This window comes from Procambarus clarkii, chromosome 18 (assembly GCF_040958095.1).
Source record: "Procambarus clarkii isolate CNS0578487 chromosome 18, FALCON_Pclarkii_2.0, whole genome shotgun sequence".
NCBI lineage: Eukaryota > Metazoa > Arthropoda > Malacostraca > Decapoda > Cambaridae > Procambarus > Procambarus clarkii.
In genome coordinates, this window is record NC_091167.1 from 41,247,324 (window position 1) to 41,274,596 (window position 27,273).

Consider the following 27,273-nt stretch of genomic DNA (forward strand, 5'->3'; position numbering starts at 1 on the left):
TTTAATATCTCCAGGGGTATAAGGGATGAGGGGGACCAGCGTGGTCAACATTTGTATATCACTCATACTGTACAAGGCTCCCTGATTCTGACTGGGGTGACCCATATCAATACTATCAGTATAAGGCAAGGAAAGTTTCCATTCTTGAGCCTAATATCTTGGTATTTTACGAACGAGTTGGTTATCTTTTGGCTTTCCTCTGCTATCGATTACAGGTTAATGAGTATTTAAAAATGTAGCTTTTTTTTGGTGTACTTGGATTCAACCTGCAACCTCAATTTTTATTGTAATTCATTATATATATATATATATATATATATATAATATATATATATATATATATATATATATATATATATATATATATATGTATGTATATATATATATATATATATATATATATATATATATATATATATATATATATATATATATATATATATATATATATATATCAATATCAGTTATTTTTTACTTTAATCCTTTATTATGCACCGCATACCCATCCCACGGACGGTGGTGAGAAAGATTACAGAGCACATAATTGGTTCTGAAACTGAAATCCGTAGTTATTAATCTACATCTGCTACTCTGCAATACCTGCAATGTTACCAACACCCGTTATCGTCTAGATTATCAGTAATGTTGCAAGGTGATGTTTTTACGTTATCTCTCTCTTCAGAGAGGCAGTAGGACTGGTGTGGAAGACAGAGTTAAGCCAAATAGGCAAAATTGTTGGCATTAGGTGAGGATTATACCCCTTACGGCCTCGGATCAACTCCCTCCTCAACACCCAGATGATCTAGTCGCTATCACAAGACTAAATTCTCACCAAGTGAGCCGCTGTTGAACATCACCAACAGTGTTAACTCTGACAGATTGGTAATATGGTGATCGCTAGTTTCATTTACTTGTCATTTCATAAATACCATCATAACTTATGACATTTGTTTATGTATGCGATTTATTGAACATTTGTTAACATTTTGCTTAGCAGTTAACATTTTCTTTAATAAACTTCGAATCAAGTTGATTTTGTCAAAGATATCAAGTGCAGCATTTTACAAATACGGGCAAAAAACACACACAATTCAATTTAGTTTAAAACTATAAATAGAAATTAACGATAATTATTTTTTCCTTCCCAACGCGAGAAGCCACATGACGGTGATTGAGAGATCACAGTAAATATCTCCCCACGTCTCGCATCCTTGCTACGTGGCCATCATCACAGCATCCCAGTGGGAGGGGGACATCACAGCATCACCGTGGGAGGGGAGACATCACAGCATCACCGTGGGAGAGGGACATCACAGGATCGCAGCGGTAAGGGAAAGCAACGTGAGTTTCAGATTATATTTCGGGGAGGGTGATGTGGGAGGATGCGAGGTGGGGAGAATTGAAGGGGGGTGAGGGGCGGGGGAGAGGTGTTCAGGGCTCGTTGAGGGGGCTGTCGACCCCGGTGTTGCCCGTCCAAGGGTACGTCTCAGGGCATACCTGACAAGTTCTCATGTATCTCACGCCTCCTTTGTGCCATACATTGCAGACTTTCTTGCTGGTGCACTTGGGTCGGTCCTGTGGGGGGACGGAGAAGGTGAATGATTGTTGCAAGGGATTGTTGCGAGTTGTGGTGAGGCGTTGGGGGTTGTGGGTTGTGGGTTGCGAGTTTTGGAGAGGGGTTGGAGGGGTGGTAAGTGGTGGGTGAGTTCTGGCGAGTGATTGTAGTGAGTAATGGTATAGTGTTTTTTGGTGAGCGTTGTGGAGAATTGTGGTCATTTGTGGATATGCTGGTAAGGATGATTGTGATTGTTGGTGAGGGATGGTGGTGGTGGTGGTGAGTGAATGCTATGGTGAGGGATTATGATGAGTGGTGGTGAGGAGCTAGCCACATCAACAGGAACATCAAATTATAATAATAAATAGATAAATTAAAAAAAATAAACATATAAATTAAAAAAAACTACAGGAATGTGCTTCTATAATCCAAAGTGAACTCAGACGCACTTAGACAGGCTACTAGCGGCCTTCATCAAAACACAGCCATAACTACATAGACTGCAGCAGAAGACGGACAGAAGAAACAGGAGGAATACTATCAGGCAAGGAAGTGTACCCTGCATAGCCAGGGTACTCTTCCCTGGTCTAGGAAACATACACCTGCGAAGTGACCTTTTCCAAGACCTGGTACACAAGTCTAGGAAAAGAAATAGGGAGAGGGCAGGACCAGCTCGCTATCCACCACGTACTGAGTAGTTGCAGCTGAAGGGGGCAAAGTTCTTGATCCTGCTGAGTGGGGTTGGATCCCTCATCCACTGGATCAGCTGCCAGTTGGTGGTGAGCCACACGTCATCCATGGCTGTAATGGTGTCGAGGAAGGCGATGAAGCCCTCCTTGTGGTGCGGCGTGGTGAACCAGGCAGCGTGGTAGAACAGGCCGAAGGGCGCTCTGTCGGAGGGGAAACAATAGACGTGCTTACAATCTTCAGATGTATATATATACAAGAAGGTACAGTGGATTGTGTTAGTATAGATTTTGGTGATTTTTATTCATGTTAAGGCACAAGCTGCACGGTGTTTCTGGCAATGACAGCGGGGGTGGGGAGTCGGGCGAGCACACACAAGGTGCTGCATCTGCCATCCCTGGTACCTTGTGTGTGGTGGGAACACCACGCCATAACACATGAGGTGTGTGAGTAGTTGCTGATGACTGAATCATGAGGTTCATGAGGTGGTGAGGGTAGGCATGAGGGAGGGAAGGTAACAAGTGAGACGATGGGTGGTGACGGAAGAGGTGAGAAGAGTTATAGTTACGTGGTAAGAGATTTATATTAATTGTTATTATATTAACTAAAAGAATTTAGTTTTTGATGGTAAGGACAAATATATATTGAGGGATTTTTTTTCTTCCGTTTTGCTGCTTCTATGAGGCACAGACTGCTTGTTACTGCTTCTACATACATTGCTGCTGCTTCCATACTTGTAAGTGCGACTCTCTAGCCCATCATCCAAAAATAAAATTATAGTAACAATATGGACGATGTTACAAATAAGGATGTGACGGGCCAATAGAAACTAGAATTTTTGCATTATTGAATTTTGACAAACTGAAAAAAAAATTTTGTATTTATGTTTAGTAATGAAACTTAAACTAACTTAACTATCCTAGTTCTAATACATGTTATCTGAGGCCTAATATAGTATATATATATATATATGTGTGCTAAACTAGGCCTTGGAATATGTAAGTTTTTTTTTAGTTTTTTTCTGATTGTATTTAAATGAATAGTGTCGAGTTTTTCTTGCTGTTTGTCCATCACGTCAATATTTGCACGAACGTTCACAGTGTTACAGAAAATATTTTCTTACCAACAGGATGAGTTGTTCGTGTCCTTGTTCCATACCACATGTTGCTGTGGTACTGCCTTACCTGTTTGCTGCTGTTTCTTCCCTTGTTCGCTGTTGCTGCTTCCACACCTACTGGTGTGCTATTCCCATACCTGTCGTTGTGCTGATTCCATACCTGTTGCTGGTGTAGTGTCTCTCGAAGTTTTTGATAAGCATCTTGTAGACTCCCTCAGCATCCGGGGGCGTGGTGCAGGCATCTCCCATGGAGCATCTTCCACCGTTCAGATCGACCCACATCACCATGGGCACTTGCCACAGTCCTGCGGGCCCAGGAGGCGTGTTATGACACAGGCATCACAGATACTATTGAATGGGAAATTGTGTGTATTTAAGAGAAAGGTAATAGAGGCATTTAATAATTCATCGTCGAGGAACAGGCAGCCTGTATATATAAATATATACATTAGATTTATATCTAAGTTCCCCGTAATAGGGTGAACTACTGACCCTTCCTAGGATGCAACCCGGTAACAGCTGACTAACTCCCGGGTACTTATCTACTGCTTGGTGAACAGCGGCATAAGGTGAAAGGAAAGATGCCCAACCATTTTAGTCCCATCCAAGGTTTAGAACCTGGGATTCCCGATTGTGAATCGAGAATGATCTCACCTGTAGTACCGAGACCTGCTTAAATGGCGACACACTGAAATCAAGGTATTACACCTGCGGCAGAGGGGCGGGCAGGGATACGAGGGAGAGGGGTAGTGACATACAAGGAAGAGTTTAAAAATAGTTGTATAACTCTCTGTCCACCCTCCCACGGTAGGTGACGTAGGAACACACTCACCAGGGAAGGAGTTGGTCGGGCAGGGCGGGATCATGCAGTCGTGGAAGATCCTGTAGTCCAGGGTGTAGGGCCAGCTGGGGGGAGTGTTCTCGTAGACCGGCATCGAGGAGTCGTAGGTGAAGTTCTCCTGCCACAGCATCCTGTACATCTTGTTGCCGCCCACCTGTGGTACACGGGGCGTTAGTCGTGTAGGTGTGGTGGACGGGTCGTGTAGGTGTGGTGGACGGGGCGTGTAGGTGTGGTGGACGGGGCGTGTAGGTGTGGTGGACGGGGCGTGTAGGTGTGGTGGACGGGTCGTGTAGGTGTGATGGACGGGTCGTGCAGGTGTGATGGACGGGTCGTGCAGGTGTGATGGACGGGTCGTGCAGGTGTGGTGGACGGGTCGTGCAGGTGTGGTGGACGGGTCGTGTACGTGTGATGGACGGCCCGGTCCCCCAGAAAGGCCGGGTCAGAGACCGCGCCGCGGGGACGTTCAGCCCCGAAATCATCGCAAAGTAACTGCCTATATGACTTAATGCGTTGTGTCCTCCCCTCCTCCCATCTTTATCCTGTAAGTCTGTTTACAGATGATCGTATCCCTTATGCCGTGTTGTGCTTCATGGTGTGAGCAGGAGACACATTTATAATTTTTCCTGCTTTTCACTTTGCAAAAAATAAATACCGGATTTGTTGGCGGATACGAGGCCTCTTTTCTGACCCTCCATCAAGGCAATATTATATATGCATGCATATAAGCATATGTTTCCCCCACACACAAAACAAATTAGAAAATTACTTGCAATAAATGTATGAATACATATATTATTTGTTTTCTCTCAAAATATCTTAGTGAAGGGACATATATATATCTTATGTTATATTCTGGCATATAGAGTATATATTCAAAGTATAACAAAAGTCAACACGTGTCAAAGAATGTCATAGTATAACATGAAGTCAACACGTGACGTGGAATGAAGCGTAAGAAATTAAATCATCGTGAATGTCTGAATGTAATTTCAATTCTAGAAAGGAAACAACAATTGAACTGGAAGGTGAACTCACAGCTAGGAAGGGTGCTCGCATGCCCCTCACATCCTCCATCTTGACGCCTCCGTAGGCTGAGAGGATCTCCCTCTGTCCTGCTATCTCCTTAGCCCATTTCTTCGTAGAGAACTGTTCCCCAAAGCTGTGTCTGAAGGGTGCGTGGGGATAGGAAAGTGAGACGAGGGTTGTATGGGGATTGGGTGACTTTGGTAGTGGGGGAAAGATGGTATGAGTGGGTGGTGATGGTGGGTGGTGAAGATGGGTTGCAAAGGTGGATTTGGGGAAGTTTGGTGATGAGTGGCTCCTATAAAAGAGGCTGGAGAGAGGCTCCTGTAACTTGACTTAATTCCTATGAAAAGTAACTGTTATCGTAATTCATTATCCTACATTTCTCACATTAATAATTCACGGACAAATAAACTGACTGGGAAAGCAGGGGGGATGAATACATATTTAAACACGTTAAGTGGTGAAAAAAGTGATGCATAATATGGTTTAGAAGAGTTTAGTATAACGAAAGGGAGAAGAGTCATCGACAGGGAACAAGAACCTTCCTGTGAATAGCGTTTGTTCACAGGAGCTGTCAGTTAGAAGTCGAGTCCTGTGAGCAACACGCTACCATCAAAGAATGGTCCAGTTCCTTCATCGTGATTGTATCAAAGGAAGCAAAAATATTGAAGCATGCTATCATTGACCACCTTAAGTAGAGTAAGAAAGTAAAGGAACCTTAGGTGATGATAAATATTTACAGTATAATACATATAATTTAATTTGCTTATATACAAGCAAAGCAGATTTTAAGGCAGGAAAACTTGATCTCACCAGAGATACTGGTTAAATTTTTTTTTTTATATTTTACCGTAATATAAATTCAGTAGCATAGAAGTGCATTTAGAAATACAACAAAAAAAGCATAAAAAAGTGCCATCTGGAGAGTAATTTGCATCACAGAGGCCACAAATGCATCGTCATTCCCCCGTGACCTGCTCTGGGAAGACTGTAACATACAGGCAAGCAACATGCAGGAAGGCAATGTGATGCAGATTCCTCCCCGCTGCTGAGGCGGCGTCCGGAGCCCCGTGTGGCCACGGCCCTGGCAACTTACTGAATGCTGTGGGATGCTATCTCGTGACCGTCAGCGTATAGGTTCTGAACCTGGGAATAATCGGTCCATTCGTGGGACACATACATGGTCGAGACGATGGGACAGCCGTTGGGATTTACGCGCCCCTTTTCGAAGAGATCTATGTACAGCTCCTTATTGAGGTCGTTCACTGAGTCATCAAAGGTCAGCAGAACGATCTGGGGAGTCTCGGCTGGTTGGAAACCGGCTGAGACGGAAGGGGGAGGCAAGAATAATAGAGGTACAGAGAGGAAGAATCGTAGATTACCTAGAGAAAAAGAATATCATAGTTACCCATACAAGTAGACCGGTGAGAAAAAACGATGGTTGCAGAAACTGAAAGAAAACGTTGTGAAGAGCTAAAAAGAGGGAAACTTACATACACATCCAGAACAAGCAGTAGATGGTGGTGGTGGTATATACAATGAAAAGTGTGGAGGGACATGCCAGGAAACGTAGAGGATGAAAACTTTATGTACAATGATGTAAAAAAGACAAAAAAAAACATGCGGGTACATATAGTAGACGACAGTTTTATGTACAATAATGAGAGGAAACATAGCACAAACTGATAATTGTGTGAGATATATATGTACAATGTGAGTCAACGGGGACGAGCAACATGCAGACACGAAGCAAGCTGGCAAGCAGTGTACAGCACAGTTGAGTCAATGTACCATTGGCTTATGTAATACTTACGAGACGGAATGAGAGGCAATCTCATGGCCCTCAGCATACAGGTCCTGGACCTGGGAGTAGTCTGTCCACTCATGGCTAACATACATTGTTGACACAATTGGACAGCCGTTCGGATTTTTCCTGCCGACCTCAAACAGGTCTCGATAGAGACCATTGTTAAGGTCGTTGATAGCGTCGTCAAAGGTCAGAAGGACAATCTGAGGAACCTCCACGGGGTCATAGCCACCTGTTGCAGAGGTCAGGGGTGACTTGGTTAACATCACTGGCACATAGCCCATGTTCACAGGGGCCGGGGCTGTGTGTGTGTGTGTGTGTGTGTGTGTGTGTGTGTGTGTGTGTGTGTGTGTGTGTGTGTGTGTGTGTGTGTGTGTGTGTGTGTGTGTGTATGCGCGCGCGCGCCATGCCGTGTACCATGCTGAATTAGTTTTTCACTTATCTTCCTATATAAAACTGTGTAGAAAATCTGGTTAGACATGCACAGTATGTTGAAATTTGTGTAAAACAGCCAAATAAATGTGTAAAATGTATGATGAGAAGTACACTGTTTGCTGCGGAGGAAGTTGTCCTCGCCCTAGCTTAAAGAGTACATTTGAAGTTAACATAGAACAATGAGTACAAGTCTTTCCTACTGTTTTTAGGATGATGGAGTGTAAGAGCTGAGATAAGTGTGAGGGTGAGTGTGTGTCAGTTGAGTGCAGGGTGAGGTGTACGAGCGCTACGTTAGTATACAGACCAATGTGAGTGAAAGGCTCTCATGTGTGTGTGTGTGTGTGTGTGTGTGTGTGTGTGTGTGTGCGGGCGTTTGTGTGCGTGTGTCAGCGTGCATGCACTCTAAATACTGTTTAAGATACCGTAACAGCATGTTTGTGTATATATATATATATATATATATATATATATATATATATATATATATATATATATACATATATATATATGTATATATATATATATATATATATATATATATATATATATATATATATATATATATATATATATATATATATATATACATAATATTAAATTTGGAATAATTAACATGAATAACATTAATTAAATGTTTAATGTTTCTTATACATTCTTCCCTGTTTCTTAAGCAGGGAAGGTCAGGAGGCCTGACAGTGCCAGGCAGGAGAGTGAATGTCACAGGCTCCGTGGGAGTGCCAACTCTGGACTTCTAATCAGATACACAGGAGCTCATATCCCCCCTTCATTAGCTCCCAAGGACAATATATCGTGTGTTATGATATTGATCCTAATGTATTAACTTTAATTTGGGAACGTTTTGAGTAAATAACATTCGGAATGTTGTTGTCTATAAGTTACTTATGTGGTACTTGTGAGACGTAGATCATCTTCAATGAATTGTTGCAATGAAAACAGTGTCACTACATGGTAATAAGCAGACAAGGCATGCAGGCCACCAGTGTTTATACTGTTTACCAGCTGAATTTTGTTTGCTGCATTTTGGATGTCTTTTGAAAAATTATGATTTTTTTTGTCCTCGTGTGTTAGATATGTTTTCCAGTTTTGTTTATAGGACAGATCTTGAAGAAACGAAACGAGTAAACAATTGAACGTTCACAAACGCTTAAACTCACAGACAAACACAGACAGTCAAACAACTGATAGACTTAAGGCTAGTTTAGTGACGGGACTCGAGCGATCTGAAGCACTAATACATGTTGTGTTGCTGGATACAGCTGAGGAACCAGTGGTCTGGAACACTACACGTGTTGTGCAGCTGCAGTGGTCTGAAGCCGACACATGTGTAGCTGCAGTGGTCTGGAACACTACACATGTGTAGCCGCAGTGGTCTGGATCACTACACATGTGTAGCTGCAATGGTCTAGATCACTACACATGTGTAGCTGCAGTGGTCTAGATCACTACACATATGTAGCTGCAATGGTCTAGATCACTACACATGTGTAACCTCAATGGTCTAGTGCACTTCACATGCTGTGCAGCTTGAGTGACAAATTCTAAATGTCACTCTAGCTCACCAAGACACACAACAGACCACATTACTCTATACACAAACTTCACATCAATAGCTGTATGTAAAAAAAATATGAACGTTGATGTTTATATGTAATTTTCCATCACTGCAAATCCTCTAAATATAAAAACATCTTTACATATTGCTGTTCCAATCAGCACACTGAAACCTCAATACTGTGATGTATCTGACAATTATTAAGGTAATGGAGTCGGACCGAACTTGCGTCGTTGGGCTCCAGAGGCGAGCAAGTTGAGTCCTCGACATGGCTGTAATGCTTTCACATTGATGTTCTAAAAATAGTGCATGACGGTATCTAACTTCGTATACCATATACAAGCACAACTATTTACTAAAATTCATATATCTTAACATTTGGGTAGTCTGCTAATAATCTATTAAGTTCTCAGATAATCAATTTGATTTGCAACCAAACATTGCATTTGCAGATAAGTAAATACAACTTCAGATAATCTACTAAAATCCATGATAATCTGCTGCCTATCAAATAATCAACACAAATTCCAAATTTGCATTAACGCTACATATAATGTATTAACATTGATAGTAATCGAAGTAATATCTTAGGAATTTCACAAATTTTTTTGGAATCCACAAGACTCTTAGACAAATCCCACCTGCCAACACAACCCTTCACCTGGTTCCATTAATCCCTACACACACCACAAGAGTGTTCTTCACGACCGCTCGAGAGCGCGGCCTCTCCGACGCTACATCACATTTTGACATATAAATCGTCTACGGCCAAAAACTGATCCACTGAAAATCACAGCGGCACGCAAAACTGACTGGATGTCCCCCCGATTTCTATTAGCGGGTCCTCGGTCAGGTCAGGTTCAGGCAATTTAGTTCATCAGTTTAGTGAGGGAGGAGCTGGGGGTGTGACCACCACGCTACACACTACACTACAGCTGCTGCACACAGACACACTACGTCTATCTACTTCAGACTCATAATAGGGTGCAAGTGTCAACATACAGGCCGTGCAGACTATCACTATTTCTCTACTGATACTATTGCCTTCAATAGTTACTACTTTCTTGGCACATGCTTCCCATTTCTAGTATCATATACTCACGGGGCCTTCGTAAAAAATATATACTCTATAGTATATGTAAAGCTAAATGATATTTTAAAATTAAACTAAATAACTAAATTTGCTAATGATAATATATATATATATATATATATATATATATATATATATATATATATATATATATATATATATATATATATATATAATTATATTATATAATATATTATATAATATAATAATATTATCAAGGTTTTCTAAAACTTGAACACAAACAGTTAATAATTAAATAACATAATGGAAGGCATTAAAGTGCCTTTATGCTGATGGATGCAAAGTGAATATAATTAGCGTATCCAAAAAATGAAAATGAAATCACTCAACTGCAAGTGAATTTTTTTTTTAAAGATTTGATCAACCTCTGGACGAGTCAGTCCAAAATAAAATAATCAAGAGAGAAACTTAAATGATATGCTCATGCAACTTCTAGGTCCTTATTCTTGCAGCATTTACACAGAATTATTCTTAACTTACTTTCTTAAATAAACTTTATAGCAAATACAAAAATAGATTTGGTAAATAATACATGATCTAGTTCTAAAAATTATAAAACAATAAACTCATCTAAGTATTTTGCATTATGGAAAATTAAATGTGATCAATATCCATTAAGTTGATGGTAGACATGAATAATAATTTATGCATCATTCGCATATGAAGTCCCTGCAAAGGTAGTCTACTATATACATCAAATTATCTCATTAAATTACTAATAAATTAAAAAAATTAGTGTTGTTACACATTCAATTACATACACTCAAGCATATATGCACACACACATACACACACACACACACACACACACACACACACACACACACACATACACACACACACACACACCCACACTCACCAGGAATTTCCCTGCCACCACAATAGCAGTCTGGAAGTCGACACAGCTTGGGATCACATTTGGTGGCCTTGGTGTCGACAGGAGGAGTTGGGCCCACAGGAGCTGGTCTGGTTGTGAGAAGAGGGACGAGAACACTTTGTTAGAACAGTCAAGGAGAGGCGAGAATAACAAGTGTTAGAATTGCCAGAGAAATTGACATGGGGGAAACTAATGTTAGATATGATGTGTGAGGATGGGAATGAGAGGGAATTGAGCATTGAATAAGATGGAGAGAATGAGGGATAGTTATGTGCATGAGGGAGTCAGATATATTATCAATGATAAATTCAAGAAATGAACCCATTATTCTGCAGTAGAAGAGCTATTAAATATGAAAATATAGAGAGGCAGGTATCTAAAAATTACAGATATTTAACCCTATGTGATTCAAACTCACATGGCAGAAAAGATAGCCTGGATAGCTTCTTTGAACTAAAAAAAAAAAGTTTGACTTATACATGAAATTATAACTATTAGTTACACTGTTGTAGTTTATGTCTAAGTAAAAAAAAATCACTGGAAATATATTCAATAAATATTAATATACATATGTTTTATTAGTCCAATCATGATTATCATTATAATTATCCTTTTCATCATCATCATCATTGTCATTATTATATGATTACATCTCATTAATAAGAAAACTTATAGATAGTACTTAATACATGATTTTTTGGATAATATTAATCAACTGGGAAGTTATTTAGGAAGTTTGTACTGTGAGAAGCGACCACACACTTTCCATCTATAAAGTAGGTGTAATGGGTGCACCTGTTAACACTCCTATTTGTAAATGAAACAATGTAGCCTACACAGGCTCCGCACAAGGGAGCACACGTGATACACATATACTCAAATACACATACACTTTCCCTTCCAACCATTCAGACCTTTTCACCGTTTCTTCATGCTCTCGTGATCGTGAATAATAGGCTTAAATCCTATCAAACAACATAACCCAAGTGTATGTTTTTACTCTTTTTTTAAGAACGTTACAAACGTTTTAACAGCTTAAACAAAACGTTAACAAAACGCTTTCAAACTTTGTTTATAGGGTCACCAGACAAGCTAGAGCGAGGAACTGACAAAGGCGCCTGGTAGCGAGGACATTCGCCAGGAGTTCTAGTCTGACCATTGTCACACGAGGTTCTTATCAGTCTGTAACTTTGCCTGTAGCTCTGTAGATGTTTACGGCAACCATTAACATGATCCACCTGTCAGTCGTCAGCTTCGCGTCTTTCTACAGCAAGACATTTTGCTCCGAAAGAATTTCTTTGATTCTGAAGCTTTGGATGTGATTTAAATTGCAGTAGTTTCATCTCTGTAGCTTTCCTTGTGACTCTGTAGCTGTACTCGTGACTCTGTAGCTGTACTTGTGACTCTGTAGCTGTACTCGTGACTCTGTAGCTGTACTTGTGACTCTGTAGCTGTACTTGTGACTCTGTAGGTGTACTCGTGACTCTGTAGCAGTACTTGTGACTCTGTAGCTGTACTTGTGACTCTGTAGCTGTACTCGTGACTCTGTAGCTGTACTTGTGACTCTGTAGCTGTACTCGTGACTCTATAGCTGTACTTGTGACTCTGTAGCTGTACTTGTGACTCTGTAGCTGTACTTGTGACTCTGTAGCTGTACTTGTGACTCTGTAGCTGTACTTGTGACTCTGTAGCTGTACTTGTGACTCTGTAGCTGTACTCGTGACTCTGTAGCTGTACTTGTGACTCTGTAGCTGTACTTGTGACTCTGTAGCTGTACTCGTGACTCTGTAGCTGTACTTGTGACTCTGTAGCTGTACTTGTGACTCTGTAGCTGTACTCGTGACTCTGTAGCTGTACTTGTGACTCTGTAGCTGTACTCGTGACTCTCTAGCTGTACTTGTGACTCTGTAGCTGTACTTGTGACTCTGTAGCTGTACTTGTGACTCTGTAGCTGTACTCGTGACTCTGTAGCTGTACTTGTGACTCTGTAGCTGTACTCGTGACTCTGTAGCTGTACTCATGACTCTGTAGCTGTACTTGTGACTCTGTAGCTGTACTCGTTACTCTGTAGCTGTACTCATGACTCTGTAGCTGTACTTGTGACTCTGTAGCTGTACTCGTGACTCAGTAGCTGTACTTGTTACTCTGTAGCTGTACTCATGACTCTGTAGCTGTACTTGTGACTCTGTAGCTGTACTTGTGACTCTGTAGCTGTACTTGTGACTCTGTAGCTGTACTTGTGACTCTGTAGCTGTACTTGTGACTCTGTAGCTGTACTTGTGACTCTGTAGCTGTACTCGTGACTCTGTAGCTGTACTTGTGACTCTGTAGCTGTACTTGTGACTCTGTAGCTGTACTTGTGACTCTGTAGCTGTACTCGTGACTCTGTAGCTGTACTTGTGACTCTGTAGCTGTACTCGTGACTCTGTAGCTGTACTCGTTTCTCTGTAGCTGTACTCATGACTCTGTAGCTGTACTTGTGACTCTGTAGCTGTACTCGTTACTCTGTAGCTGTACTCATGACTCTGTAGCTGTACTTGTGACTCTGTAGCTGTACTCGTGACTCTGTAGCTGTACTTGTTACTCTGTAGCTGTACTCATGACTCTGTAGCTGTACTTGTTACTCTGTAGCTGTACTCGTGACTGTAGCTGTGACCTCCATATATATATATATATATATATATATATATATATATATATATATATCTGTAGACTCCTTTGTGACTAAGGTTTGTATGCTCGCTTCTCACATCACCAAGGTAGGAGTTTACAATAAGGTATTTTAAATATGATAGAGAGAGAGAGAGAGAGAACTTGGAGGAAAAACAGAATATAGTAATATGATAAATTTACAATAAGAATTAAGTGACAGTGGGATTAAGTTTTATGTTAACAATTTGGCAAGCAAGATCATATATATTTTTATTAAAGTATTTTGATATAGTTGCATTTAAAACTGAGGTTTACAAGAAAGAAATAAAGCAAATACAATGAAATAAGGATAGGTTTTCAGGAATGAGAAAACTGTCAAATAATCATTTTGATGATTAAAAGGACAATTATGGTGAATAGGCAAGAAAAGCTTAAATGAAATTAATATTTGGCGAAGCTTTTAACACAAAGAATATAAACAGAGCCAGAACAAGGACATTGCGTGTGTCCTTGTAAAGCATTAAAGTTTTCCATATAGAAGCATATACTCTACAATAGCATATTTCACTTTACTCTCTCTGGTAATAAAAGCAGCAACTTGGAGCCTGTGATTGCAAGAGATTAATTATAGATGTAATTGGTTATAATATGGTTTAGACGTATTGACACAAAAGTGACACTTACTTATCAAGCTTCGTTCTTGTAGTTCTTGACAAGAAGAACAAACATATATTAGCAATTCTAGTACCAGTCAGCTGTTCTACTTTGCATTATTAATGACTAATCATGCAGATCTTTTCCTACAAGCAGCGAACTAACTGCCTCTCAAAACAATTAAGCTAATACATGAGCCATAATTCGTCTGTCTCGAGTCGAATAAAAGTCAAAATTGGCTGTCGTGGTGAGGAGGAAGGGGGGGGGGGGGTATCCCGACTTGGTAATTTGAATAAATCGAACCCTTGATTCCAACCTTTGAATAATTTACTAAACCATATTTGAACAAGTACATTGTCATGCACTCACCTCTTCATCATCTGTTAATGCTTGATTTAAAAAATATGTTAAAACTATTATTTTTGAGCAAATAGTGTAAATGGAAATAATACATTTCACATTTCAGATATGAGTAGGAATTTGCAGTTGGTGGGTCTAAATCATTGGTGGTCGTCGTTCGAACCTTCGTAGGGATTCGTATATGCAGAATCCATGATTTAGTCTCGCATCAAGGGGCTCAAAAGTGTAATTATTATTATACCGTCATGCGTGTATCACCGTTCGTCAATGTCTTAAGTGTTAGCACAAATACTGACAAAGTTGCCATGTTGCCATGCACCCGCCACCGCACTGACATGCACCTTCTGCAGTGTTGACATGGGACGGTGGCGCCATGACATAGGACGGTGGCGCCAGGAATGATCACCTGTTAACATTAGCCTCCTCGGTTGACACGTGTTCAGGGTTTCGTTGCTGTCAGGTTTTGGGGTTCTGGTGAGAATGTCTGATATTATCAGCGTAGTGAAGATGTGTGTGTTTGCGCAGGCGTACCGAGAGTCAGATGTTCACAGCTTGTCGAGTGTGTGATGTTCGTAGAGTTTCACGTGTGTGATGTTCGTAGAGTTTCACGTGTGTGATGTTCGTAGAGTTTCACGTGTGTGATGTTCGTAGAGTTTCACGTGTGTGATGTTCGTAGAGTTTCACGTGTGTGATGTTCGTAGAGTTTCACGTGTGTGATGTTCGTAGAGTTTCACGTGTGTGATGTTCGTAGAGTTTCACGTGTGTGACGTTCGTAGAGTTTCACGTGTGTGATGTTCGTAGAGTTTCAGGTGTGTGACGTTCGCAGAGTTTCACGTGTGTGATGTTTACAGCATATCGAATGTGTGTGTTGTTTGCAGCGTACGAAGTGTGTAATGTTTACAACTCAGTTTTTTTTTTATTTTTTTTTTATAAAAAAAATTTTTATCAAATTTTTTTTTAGCATTTTTTTTTATTTTTTTTTTACAACTCAGTGAGAGTATGATTTTAATACAGAGCAAATGTGCCTAGTGTTCATAACAAAGCAAGGACGTTTCTTGTTTGTACTTGATAATAAGCTTCTATTAAGATGGAGTTTTAACTAAACATTTATATAAAGTGGTAAATTTTAAGTTTTTTACAAATTTCTTTGTCAATTCTTAAGCTGCCTCATCTCCAGCGGAGAACTTGAAATATGTTATTTTTGACTGAAAAGGTTATTAAGTGTTAATACAGATTTCTTTAAAATTACTTCAAATTGATTAAAAATGATTATAACTTGGGTTTTTCTCTTCAACATAGAGAGCATGTTTTGTTATTATTATTGACCTCGTATTAACAAGCTGCCTGATAGATCGCAGTAAAAATCAAGCTTTTACTGGGACCACATAAATTATTTAGTTTAAATATTTCAGCAGTTGTATAGATTTCAATAGCAGGCATTCATAGAAAGTTTTAATTCACTGTTATCGCAATAAGAAATTAACATTCACTGCTATCGCAATGTTAGAAACTATTAACGTAAGCCTACAGTAGCAGAATGTGTGTGAAGTAACCCAATATCTTTGATGCCAGTTCATTCACTGGCAAATTATATTTTTTTTCCTAGTAAACAAGTCATGAGTAAAGAGTATGTATAAGTGTAAATTTCTGGTGCGAAGCTCAGTCGTCTCGCATCTGATTACAGCTGGGTTTGATTCCCGGACATGACGAGTCGTTCGAGCACTTTTCCTTATACCTGATTCACCTAAAAGTAAACGGTCATCTGGGAGTTAGCCAACTGTTTGGGTTGTATCCTGGCATAGATCAGTAGTTGGCTTAACGTTTGACCTTGATCATCTTAACATGTTCTATTATATTTCTGTTTGGTCACAGTGTTCTTTGTAGTTTAGGTGGAATATTGTGTGACGATAATGATAATGTAGCTTTTTAAGAGCACTTTTGTATATATCAGTGTATAGCTGACGTCCAAGTAAAACATGCTATCCTCCCACACACACACACAATACATGCTAGTTCTAAGTTGTTATCGGTAGTATGTGAGCAAGAACTTCTCTGCAATGTGTTACAACGAGTGTTACAAGACACCGTGTGACCCAGTAAATCTGAACTACTGTTGTGGTCTGTGTGTAAAGCGCGAACACAACGTGAACACAACCTGTATCAACGTCTATACCAACATACACAAAGAAACGCAGGTAATATATATATATATATATATATATATATATATATATATATATATATATATATATATATATATATATATATATATATATATAGTTCCCCCTCCTAAATAATAGAGAATGTATCGACCCAGATGCATTATAGCAACACGATACACCCTCACATCTTTAGTAACGGGGTGAAATATTAACCATGCGAGTCTCTGGGACTGTCGTGAGGCCTAGGGTAGTAGAGTGGATGTAAAGGGTGTGTGTGAAAACTATGGTAGCGTAAGGGAACGTCATAAAGACCGGTGTTCGTTCATGGGGTGGCGGGATTAGTCAAATTTTACCTCCTTGGGGGGTATCTCCAGATATCCTTGCTTATCGGTGCTGAGGGAGCGATAACTGACACAGGCTTCAAGGAGGGGCGCCTATTCCTGCAACCAAACGCCAGTACTCAGAAGAAACCACAAACAGGGATTGGGGATGTCAGATGGGCGGAGGCAGAGACAGAGTACATGGGATTTTGAGCGTTATAATTTTATATAGCAAGTCGAAAATCATACAGAGTAAAGCAATTTACATAATTTATACAGCATTCAGGAGAAGAGAAAGGGAACTTAAACAATTAAGGAAACATCAATTTACTGAAAGAGAGAGGTAGCAAGGTTATTCGTTGATTTTACACATGGGCTAGGCAAATAGGGTGTTTACAGAGGTTTTTAGTGAAACTGAACTTTTGGTGAAAGCACTAAAGGTCACCTCAACAAGAACGGGATTTATTCTAGAACAATGGGGGTTTAATACATAAATGAAATTATAGCTAATACAGGAAACACAAAAAATATACTAAAGTATTTTTGGGGGGGAGAGAAAAAATATCATGCAATGTTGTTAGTTGTACCTGTAGAAAGTTTAATAGTTTTTTATCTGGCTTATAGCTTGACCAAAGCTTTTTACACACTGGACACATTGCTGTGAGTTAATGTCTAAAGACAAAGAATATAAACAACAGTCTTTTGAAAACTTTAGGAATAGTGTTAAACTTCCACATTCTGATAAATGAAATATGCAGGCCTAATCCCCCAACACATACTGTACATTATATATATATATATATATATATATATATATATATATATATATATATATATATATATATATATATAGCATTATAATACAAAATACACTTTAAAGAAAGTATATAGCAGACCTCTTGGGGACAGACGAGTCAACGGCAGCAACGGAAGGACTAGAGGACTCCCTGGAAGGTTGGCTACTGGAGCTGGACTGACGCGTATTGGACCTGCTCAGATGATGGTATTGTTAAAATTGGTGGCACCGGTGGGATTCAGTTTGTATTTACTTAGAATTAATATGCAAAATATTATTAAGTTCATAAAGCAGTTCACTGAATTCTACAGAGAAATCACATCATGATATATTTGTTTATAGTTTGCAGAATATGTTTTTCATAAAAACTTCATAGTTCACTATGAAGTAATTTAAAGTCATTTAAAACAACTGTAATGCAGATGTATCTAAACACAACTATTCTCATATATAGAACAAAGTTATTACAGAATATAATTTCATTCAAACTGATAATGTCACAATTGCCATATAAAACCATTAACCTTGAAACTTGCATTTTAAGCCAGAATTAAACAGGTGTTAAGTTGGACAGACAATGTTAAAGTATTAGGTATCATTCACGCTCAACCGTGCCACAGATGGCAGGAGATAATAGCTTCCTCACTGTATTCCCATCACCATGAATGCCTTGTTATAATGGCAAATTTGTATCTGAGAAAGTCTCGCTAAAGCATGCTCATAACACAACAGTTGTGTGGTATTTGCCACTTCAATAACATGTATCTTGAATATAATCACACCTTGTTCTGTTCACCATAGATTCCTTATAAACGCATTCTGAATTATGAATTGCTCTGTTGAAGAAATATCGATTTGTTTATATAAAAAAAAATATTATTGAGAATATTCTCCCATAATAAATTTAATGTCCATATTTCTTGAACAAAGGCTGATTAACAATAAGGTGTTAACATGCAGGAGCTTATAAATAAACCTTAACAGACAATTAACACAGCATATATCGTCTAATATCTTGCTTAGTAAAAAAAATTTCAAGCATTGTCAAGGACTGTTTTGTGTCCGTCAAAGGGAACCAGCAGATCGGTATGAATGATGTATGAGATTTTACTCAGTGTCTCAATGAGTCAAGTCCATTTTTTTTTCTCTGAAATGAGTCATGAGTACAAAATTAATTAAGACATACAAGAGAGTCACATAGTCACTAAAACGAGTCTTTGTTACCTTCGTTTGTGGTGAGAATTGTAAAGTTGGATGATATGTGGATAAATGTCAAGAAAATGCTGAAGCATCTTACAAAAAAAGAATATAATTTATTAAGAAGGTTAAAGATGAAACATAAGAGAAAATTTAGACAGGAAGTTGAATGTGGAAGAGTTCGTTTATCAAAGACATTATTGATAAATTTATAAAAAAGGTATATTAAGCGTTATAAGAATGAAACATTAGGAGATAATGGAAGAGACGCAGACTTCGTCAATGCAGCAGTTTTATAAAAGCATTAACCCGCTGCCGTTTGACTGGAACGCAGAAGAAAAACGCCATGCACTAGAAAACTTCAAACACCATGCTTTGGAGTCACAGACGTCTGGATTACTGACTTCCAGTGCATCAGAGAGAGTTAACTCATAACGTACCTCGAGGGACTCTTGGCTGAACTAGAGGAACCAGAACTGGAAGAAGAGGTTGGGACGGTTTGGGATATTTGGGAGGATCTGGCGTTAGAGTTACGGGAAGGAGAGGGTGAGGGAGAATCCCTTGTAGGGGTCTCATTTTGGAGGCCAGGGAAGGTCTCGGGGAAGTCAGTGGCGATGTTAGACAGAGCTCTCAGTGCCTGGGATGCTGACTGGGTGAACGAGCCTTCTTGGCTCTGAGTTTGAATCTTCTTGGTACTCCCAATAGCTGGGATTCTCGCAAAGTGGGGAGAAAGTGAACCCTGGGGAATGGCAGAGGGCTGAGATTGGGAAAAGGCAGAGGGCTGGGATTGGGAAACTGCAGAGGTCTGGGATTGGGAAAATGCAGAGGAATGAGAACGCGAGGATGAGGAGGAATGAGATCGTTGGGCTGATTGTAATCCTGCTCCAGCACGACCATTGTTGTGAGATTGTTGATGCTGTCTTAGGGGAGCAGGTGGGAAGGTGGGTGGGAATCGGACAGGCTCGGGAGTAGTTGGTTCAAGATCAGTAACTCCGGAGAAGGAAAAGGACGAGATGGGGCTTGCAGAATCAAAGTCAAAGTCGGAAAATTCGAAGGCCTGGGTTTTAGCGTTCCTGTAACAACAACATCACCATCAGGACTCTATTGCCTACACTGTCTGTCTTATACAACTGAGTTATTTTAAGATTTATGTTTAATTCTCATTCGCTATTCAGTTAATGAATGAGTAACATATAATTAAATCAAACAGCGTGCACTTAGCATGCCAAATTGAGTTCAGGCCTAAACTCTTTTTTTTATTATTATTAGCGTGCTTGAAAATATATTAAAATCATTAGGAATTATTAGAAGATTAGATTTATGTATTAAGTGGTAATCTTGCGCTTTTTTGTCGTGCTTATAAGTAACCAATTCACAAGAGAGGGTCGCCATGCAATTGCAGGCTGGGACTCCTGCAACTCCTCAACAATTCAACACACACACATCAGCATGCGGGTAACTACCTATTGAGATAACTGGCCAGCCTGACTTGAAACACAAATGCTAATTAAAATCTCAAAATAGGGATAAAAGAAGGCCAACACTCTCTTAGATATGAATTGTAGGAAACAACATTCCTGGACTCATTACACAAAATTATTACAAAAAAAAGTTTAAATGCCCAGAAAGAAAGCCTTGAATGGAGGAGTGGACTTTCTAAAAGTGAGTGAGATAAGACAAGCAAGAGCACAGTTCACATCCAGAGAGTGACCTGACCAAGGAGACCAACAAGAGACCTTGCGGAAGAGAAGAATGACGAAGAGGCCGGCTCTTGGAGATCTAGTGACGCGGAGGACCTAGAGGACGTGGTGGCTTCCCGGAGAGAGGAAGAGGGAGAAGAAGAAGAGGAACGGGAAGAGGAGGCCTCTCCTCTGGAAGCACCTCCACGGACGAAGGACTTGGGGAAGGGAGAGGAAGGCTCCGCTCGAGTTCTAGAAATTCGAAGTAACGTTGTTGAAATGGCTTCTTCCTTTTTCCCTTCGTTCAATGCTACTTTGTGATTGAGTGTGACAGTCACCGAATCAGTCCATGGTGTGGAATGTCAGAGTTGTTCTCAGTGGAACTAATATGAAGTCTTTTGATGTGTTACAGGAGCCTAGCTACCATGGCTGTCACCTCTGATCTGATTCTGTATTTAAATTCGACTTTAATAACAGGAAATAGGGGCTCCTTAGCATCTATCTCAATAATTCATTTAGTCTTCACCATAAATAATCCCGCCTGAGAGATTATTTACCTACCATAATGAGACAGTAAAAATAGTTACGTCCAGCTCTCGTAAATCTGATCTTCTTGAACTTAAAATATACCAAAAAAACTGAGAAGCTCTCTTCTCTTACTGTCAGAGGGATTTTTTAATATTTAAAAAAATATCTTTCAAAATTAGTTCACGTCTAATAATAACATTACATTGTCTACATAAATTTGCAACATAATCCTAGTTCTAGCGCTGTTAGGCCGTTCTGAGAAATAATCGGCAAATTTAGGTTAGGTCAGGTTAGGTTAGGTCAGGTTTCTAAGGTTGAACACGATTTAAAACTATCTAATGAACTTGTCATTACGAAACTGTAACGAAAAGTTCTATCATTCCATTTGGGATAACTTTTAAAAAAATTGTATTTAAAACATTTGATTTGTTGGGAAACTTTGGCTATTAAGTACAAAACACACACACACACACACACACACACACACACACACACACACACACACTCACACACACACACACACACACACACACACACACACACACACACACATACATACACACACACACACATACATACACACACACACACACACACACACACACACACACACACACACACACACACACACACACACACACACACACACACACATATTATAGAATTATTCAACTCACAGCTGAATCATTTATATTAATATGGGTAAAAAAGAACCTCACTTAAAATCTAGGTATATATGTTTGGTCGTCACAGGTATATATTTACCTTATCATTCAACACTATTATCATTAACTTAAGTTTCTAACGGAAAACCCCCACATATTACCTATTTACATTACTATGTTCATGCTTCTTATGTACACAAGTAAATAAGCCTTTATACATCGCAATACTGGAGACATTATTTACATAATATATATTTATATATATATACAGACTTAAGCATTAACCGAGAAGTATTATTTAAGAAAGTTTATGTACACAGATATAGCGGATTATATAAGGCTTATGCCGGAGGGAATTTTTTTTTAGGGGAGGAGAGAGCTAAGAGGGATCACAAGAGAGGTACAGGAGGATGGGAGGGAAGGAGAGAGGGAAGGAGTGAGGGAATAACTGATGGAATAACTGATAGAGGGAGCTAATAAAAGATTGGGATGCAAGGATGGCAGCCTATTTATATACTTCATTGCCGGAAAGTCAAATACATTAATTTTTTCAGTTGTATTTAAATTCTTGATAGTAATGGTTAAAAAAAACATTTGGGATAAAACTTAGAAAAGTTCTCAGGAAAGCGTAATAGTAGAGAGGAGATATAAGCACCAGGTTTGCGTTACATGACAAGAACCCGTGAGATTCTTACACCAGATTCCAACAGCCCAAGTTTCTAGATCATATTTCGAGCAAACTAAAGCGGCTCTCTATAAGCAATGGAAGAATAAGACCCCAAAAACTCTGCTAATGGAAGAATGCGAGGGCAGATCTGGCAGCTATATGGAAATGCTAATAATCTATATAGTCAATGCGCTGGTTATTGTAAGTTGAGTTTCAAGCTTATTGAAACTATGCACTTCAAAGCTGGACGTTTCTTCAGGAAAGTCCGTGCAGCTAAACGTTAGTGCCTTCTACTAAGCCAGACTAAACAATAAAAAAAAAAAACTTTAATTTTCTTTAACCAGCGCATACCTGACAGGGATGGGCCTCAGCTTAGGGGCACTCGTGGGAGCTGGGGTGGTGGTGGTGGTGGTGGTAGTAGTGGTGGTGCGGGGGCGGGGAGTGGTAGTAGTAGTAGTAGTGGTGGTGGTGGTTGTGCTACTAGTAGTGGTAGAAGTGGTGGTGGTAGGTGGAGGTGGTGGTGGTGGACGGGATGTGCGGGTCACTACCTCCACGTGCCTGGTGGCTACGCCTGACCCTCTACAAGTTCAGAGTGTCGGTGGTGGAAACCAAGACACAACTTTTAGATTTTTAATTTGTATAGGTGATTACAGCTCGAGATAAGGTCTGTAAAAAGCAGCAAGGTTTAAAACAAGGCTGTAACCTCAGGATATATATATATATATATATATATATATATATATATATATATATATATATATATATATATATATATATATATATATATATATATATATATATATAAAAGCTCCAGGGGGGTGAAGCAACTGTGTATGAGCGAGGTATCTTGTAACACTGGCACAGGTGGTGAAGGCCGAGCAGCTGGTAACACCAGTAATGCCATTACAAAAGAGTATTGCTACTGTGCGTATCTAAAAAAGTAATTACAAAAGTAGAAGCTAGAGGGAAAAAAGCCCATTACGTGTGGCGATCAAATAATATTGCATTCAGAGTCTGATTGTTTTCTTGAAAAGGCAAAGTATCCTTTATAATCGCAGGGTAATTCCATTGGAGCAGAGATTTACAAGCCGTAATAAGAATTAACTACGATATATCACAGAGAACAAGCTGCATTTACTATTTGTTAACACGTTTGTGACAAGGTCAAAAGTGTCCAAAAAAAACACCAGGAACTAGATCATGAGTCGGAAAAACTCTGCTTATGTTTTTCATTACGTAAACTATAATTAGAATCAGCATCACAACGAAGATGTATAATGCTTAATTATTGTTTTTTTTACATATTTGCAACACAAAATGTTGAAAATTGCAAAAGAACTGCATTTGGAAAACACTCAAAAATTTATTTCTAGTAATAACATGTCAAGTAATGGCTCTGTTATATGCGTCTTTCTTGTTTATTTCTCATCAGAATTAAGCACTTAACCGCCAAGAGAAAAGGTAAATATTGCAAAAAAAGAGTAACCAGTTCTTTGTTGGAAAGTAGAGGGTTGGCCACTGTCGCAGGACCCCCCCCCAACGACGCCTTGTGTAGGAACTACCGAACCACAGTGATCGGGCAGAAGAGAATCCCTAATGAGTAAGGGGAAGCCAGGGGGAGAGAGAAAGAGAATTGTGTGTACACAAATGTACGGCGGGATGATCCTGGAACAGCGCCGTGACACAGGTGTGTTTATGGGGCGTCGTGTCCTCTGGTGTCTGGCTGGTGAACGACCTTCACCAGAGGGACACATTGATACGCAGGTGTTGGATAACTGTCCTCGTTTATGTTGTAAACTCTCTTTTTCTTTCTCTAGACAACCCACTCACAAAATAATGAAAAAATTGTCAATATTCTCAATATTTAAAAAAAAATGGAATTGATGACGTTTCGGTCCGTCTCCTGGACTCTTTATGAAGTCGACCTGATAACGATCAGGGATGGACCGAAACGTACTCTATTTACTTTCAGAATTGTGGGTTTGTTTTTCCAATTTTCAACCACGTAATTGTGCAGTGTTGTCTGTACTCTCTTTCTCTTTACATATATTTATATAAATAAAAAACAAATTTTGTACCGCATGTCCTCCTCGGTCACTTTCGAAACTTTCGATAAACGGAGCTCAATGACGTTTTTATCTGCTGTGTTCATTGCTTACACAAAAATATATCACAACTTTTTTCAGCCAGATTTTAAAACACAATACATATATATATGCTGAAGAAAAAAAAAAGGATGCAAGAAAACGTTACCAGATGGATAAAGCAACATACTGAGGCTGTTTGTACTCAGTAACATGAAAATATACTTAGTAACGAGGGAATATCGAGAGACCTAGAGCCTCGTGGTTACCTTTGTGGGGTGTGTGTGCCCTGTTGTCTCTGTGCTGGCACCCGGGTGGCCTGAGTAGCGGCCGGAGCTGGCGACGCTGTTTCATAGTAGTCTGTAAGTAGAAGTTGATCCTGTGAGTACATTATACACTGGCAGTAGTTGAACCTGTGGGTACGTTATACACTGGCAGGAGTTGAACCTGTGGGTACGTTATACACTGGCAGTTTTTGAACCTGTGGGTACGTTATACACTGGCAGGAGTTGAACCTGTGGGTACGTTATACACTGGCAGGAGTTGAACCTGTGGGTACGTTATACACTGGCAGTAGTTGAACCTGTGAGTACATTATACACTGGCAGGAGTTGAACCTGTGGGTACGTTATACACTGGCAGTAGTTGAACCTGTGGGTACGTTATACACTGGCAGGAGTTGAACCTGTGAGTACATTATACACTGGCAGGAGTTGAACCTGTGAGTACATTATACACTGGCAGGAGTTGAACCTGTGAGTACATTATACACTGGCAGGAGTTGAACCTGTGAGTATATTATACACTGGCAGGAGTTGAACCTGTGAGTATGATGAATGAAACAATCTGTTCCATAAATCAACGAACCTCTTTCCAAATCAATGGTGAACCAGTTGTATACTGGTATACTGAGTATACATAGGAAACATATTTTGAAGAAACTCTCCAATGTCTTGTATGTTAAGATGTATAGATACTCGAGAAACTTACCGTACTTCCTGTTGCTGACACAGGGAGACCAAACCATTTATTGAGGTAGTGAATAACTGTACAAGAGGTGATTCAGGTTTTAACGTAAATACAGAAGACGTGGTTCCTGATATCGAGCACTAACCGGTTCTCAAGGAGTCAGCTTCACAGCAGTAGTTATTGACATTCCTCGTGACGGCGGAAGCCTTCATAACATTAGGAGTAGACACGGATTACAGAGGAAATTTCGTGCCGTTCTGATAACTCACCGTACAGGAGGTCGTCGTAGTAGTACAGGTAGTCGTGATCCGTCAGGTTGAGGTCAGCGTAGAGAGTTTCGTCTACTTGGGGAGCTGGAGGGGCCGGGGCCTGGGTGGTGGCTCTGTAGATAGTGAAGGGTGTGAGTAAGCATTGATTTCTGTGACCTCAGACCATTCTATGATATATTGGACCTATAATATTCAAGTCATTATTATAACTTTAAGACTGAACTATTAACAGCTATGTTTATGGCTTTCTCTTATAACATTGTCTTTCTTCAGTCATCATATATATGCTTCGAGTTGAAATTTTGCGTAAACATGTGTGTTAAGATACATCTCTCTTCCTGCAATGAACAGTGTCAACATTGCAAGTGATAAAATAATTAGTTGATTATGTACTTGCATGGACTAAACTGCTCTACTCTCCCTGCACGTCATACATTACCAGGCCTTTCTCTGTGGGTGTGCATCGATCTATTTCATATATGTGATAATAATCTGTCTCAACTCTCAGCTTGACAAAAGCTCCACAAGTGAGATGGCGTACCCACAAAGCTTATTTCATGTACTCTTATTATGCACTCAGTTATCCCTATCTGTAAGCTGGGTAAGCCAGCTCAGAAAACCAGCAAACAATGGTGCTTTGAAAATCTAACTTAATTTCCAAGTTGTGAATGTGTTCCTCACCTTTGCATACATACTGCAAGAATGTTGTTGAAGTTGGTCTAATTACCTGCATTCGGATTTTATAAATATGAAAGATAAGTCAAATAAATAATCACACACATATAGAAAGTCAGTCTGTCGAAATTGTGTTGTCCGCTGAAATTGTAAATAAAGTTTCACAGTTCAGTTCTGTCTTTATAGTGTTTATTCCACACCGGAAAGAAAGTTATCAGAAGTGGGATCTTGCGAAGAAAATAGACTTGTTTTTTGTCATCAACATAACCATAAGAGACTCAAGCTGTGTTTTCAAGAGGATAGCCGTAGTAAGGAGTTACACATGGGAGAAATATGAATTGAATTTTTGTAGAAAGAGCAGATAGAAACGATAACAGTCTTAGGTGTATGTAAGGCAGTGTCGTGGGATACCTGGGTGGCTGGCGGCTGTCCTGGGTGTTGGGAAGAAGGCTTTGGGAGGATGGGGTCGAGTCCGGGGTCTTAGGGTTACTCGCAGGCAGTCTCGAGAGCTCAGGGTGCCTCGCGGTGCCTGGCACTTGAGGAGGTCGTACACCAGGGATGAAC

The 27,273-nt window shown here is 39.7% G+C and overlaps 1 protein-coding gene across 9 annotated transcripts in view; it reads right to left on the reverse strand.

The window, feature by feature from the left end:
* Nucleotides 1-936: 936 nt before the first annotated feature.
* LOC123754631 (Chitin deacetylase-like 5) overlaps nt 937-27,273 on the reverse strand; it is a 164,238-nt gene continuing 137,901 nt past the window's right edge. For 3 of the 9 annotated variants that reach the window (XM_069326538.1, XM_069326537.1, XM_069326535.1), the window contains exons 8-21: nt 26,035-26,147; nt 25,066-25,156; nt 23,064-23,291; nt 20,910-21,104; nt 19,614-20,246; nt 18,077-18,169; nt 17,214-17,300; nt 11,015-11,121; nt 6,323-6,548; nt 5,236-5,365; nt 4,192-4,354; nt 3,520-3,664; nt 2,247-2,445; nt 937-1,575 (exon numbers count right to left, since the gene is read on the reverse strand). In XM_069326538.1, the coding sequence (XP_069182639.1) occupies nt 1,432-1,575; nt 2,247-2,445; nt 3,520-3,664; nt 4,192-4,354; nt 5,236-5,365; nt 6,323-6,548; nt 11,015-11,121; nt 17,214-17,300; nt 18,077-18,169; nt 19,614-20,246; nt 20,910-21,104; nt 23,064-23,291; nt 25,066-25,156; nt 26,035-26,147 (2,554 nt within the window). In that variant the 3' untranslated portion in view covers nt 937-1,431. Of the gene's footprint in view, nt 1,576-2,246; nt 2,446-3,519; nt 3,665-4,191; nt 4,355-5,235; nt 5,366-6,322; nt 6,549-7,039; nt 7,266-11,014; nt 11,122-17,213; nt 17,301-18,076; nt 18,170-19,613; nt 20,247-20,909; nt 21,105-23,063; nt 23,292-25,065; nt 25,157-26,034; nt 26,148-27,273 lie in introns of all 9 variants that reach the window. The other 6 variants (XM_069326536.1, XM_069326542.1, XM_069326541.1 and 3 more) reach the window with 6 other exon arrangements.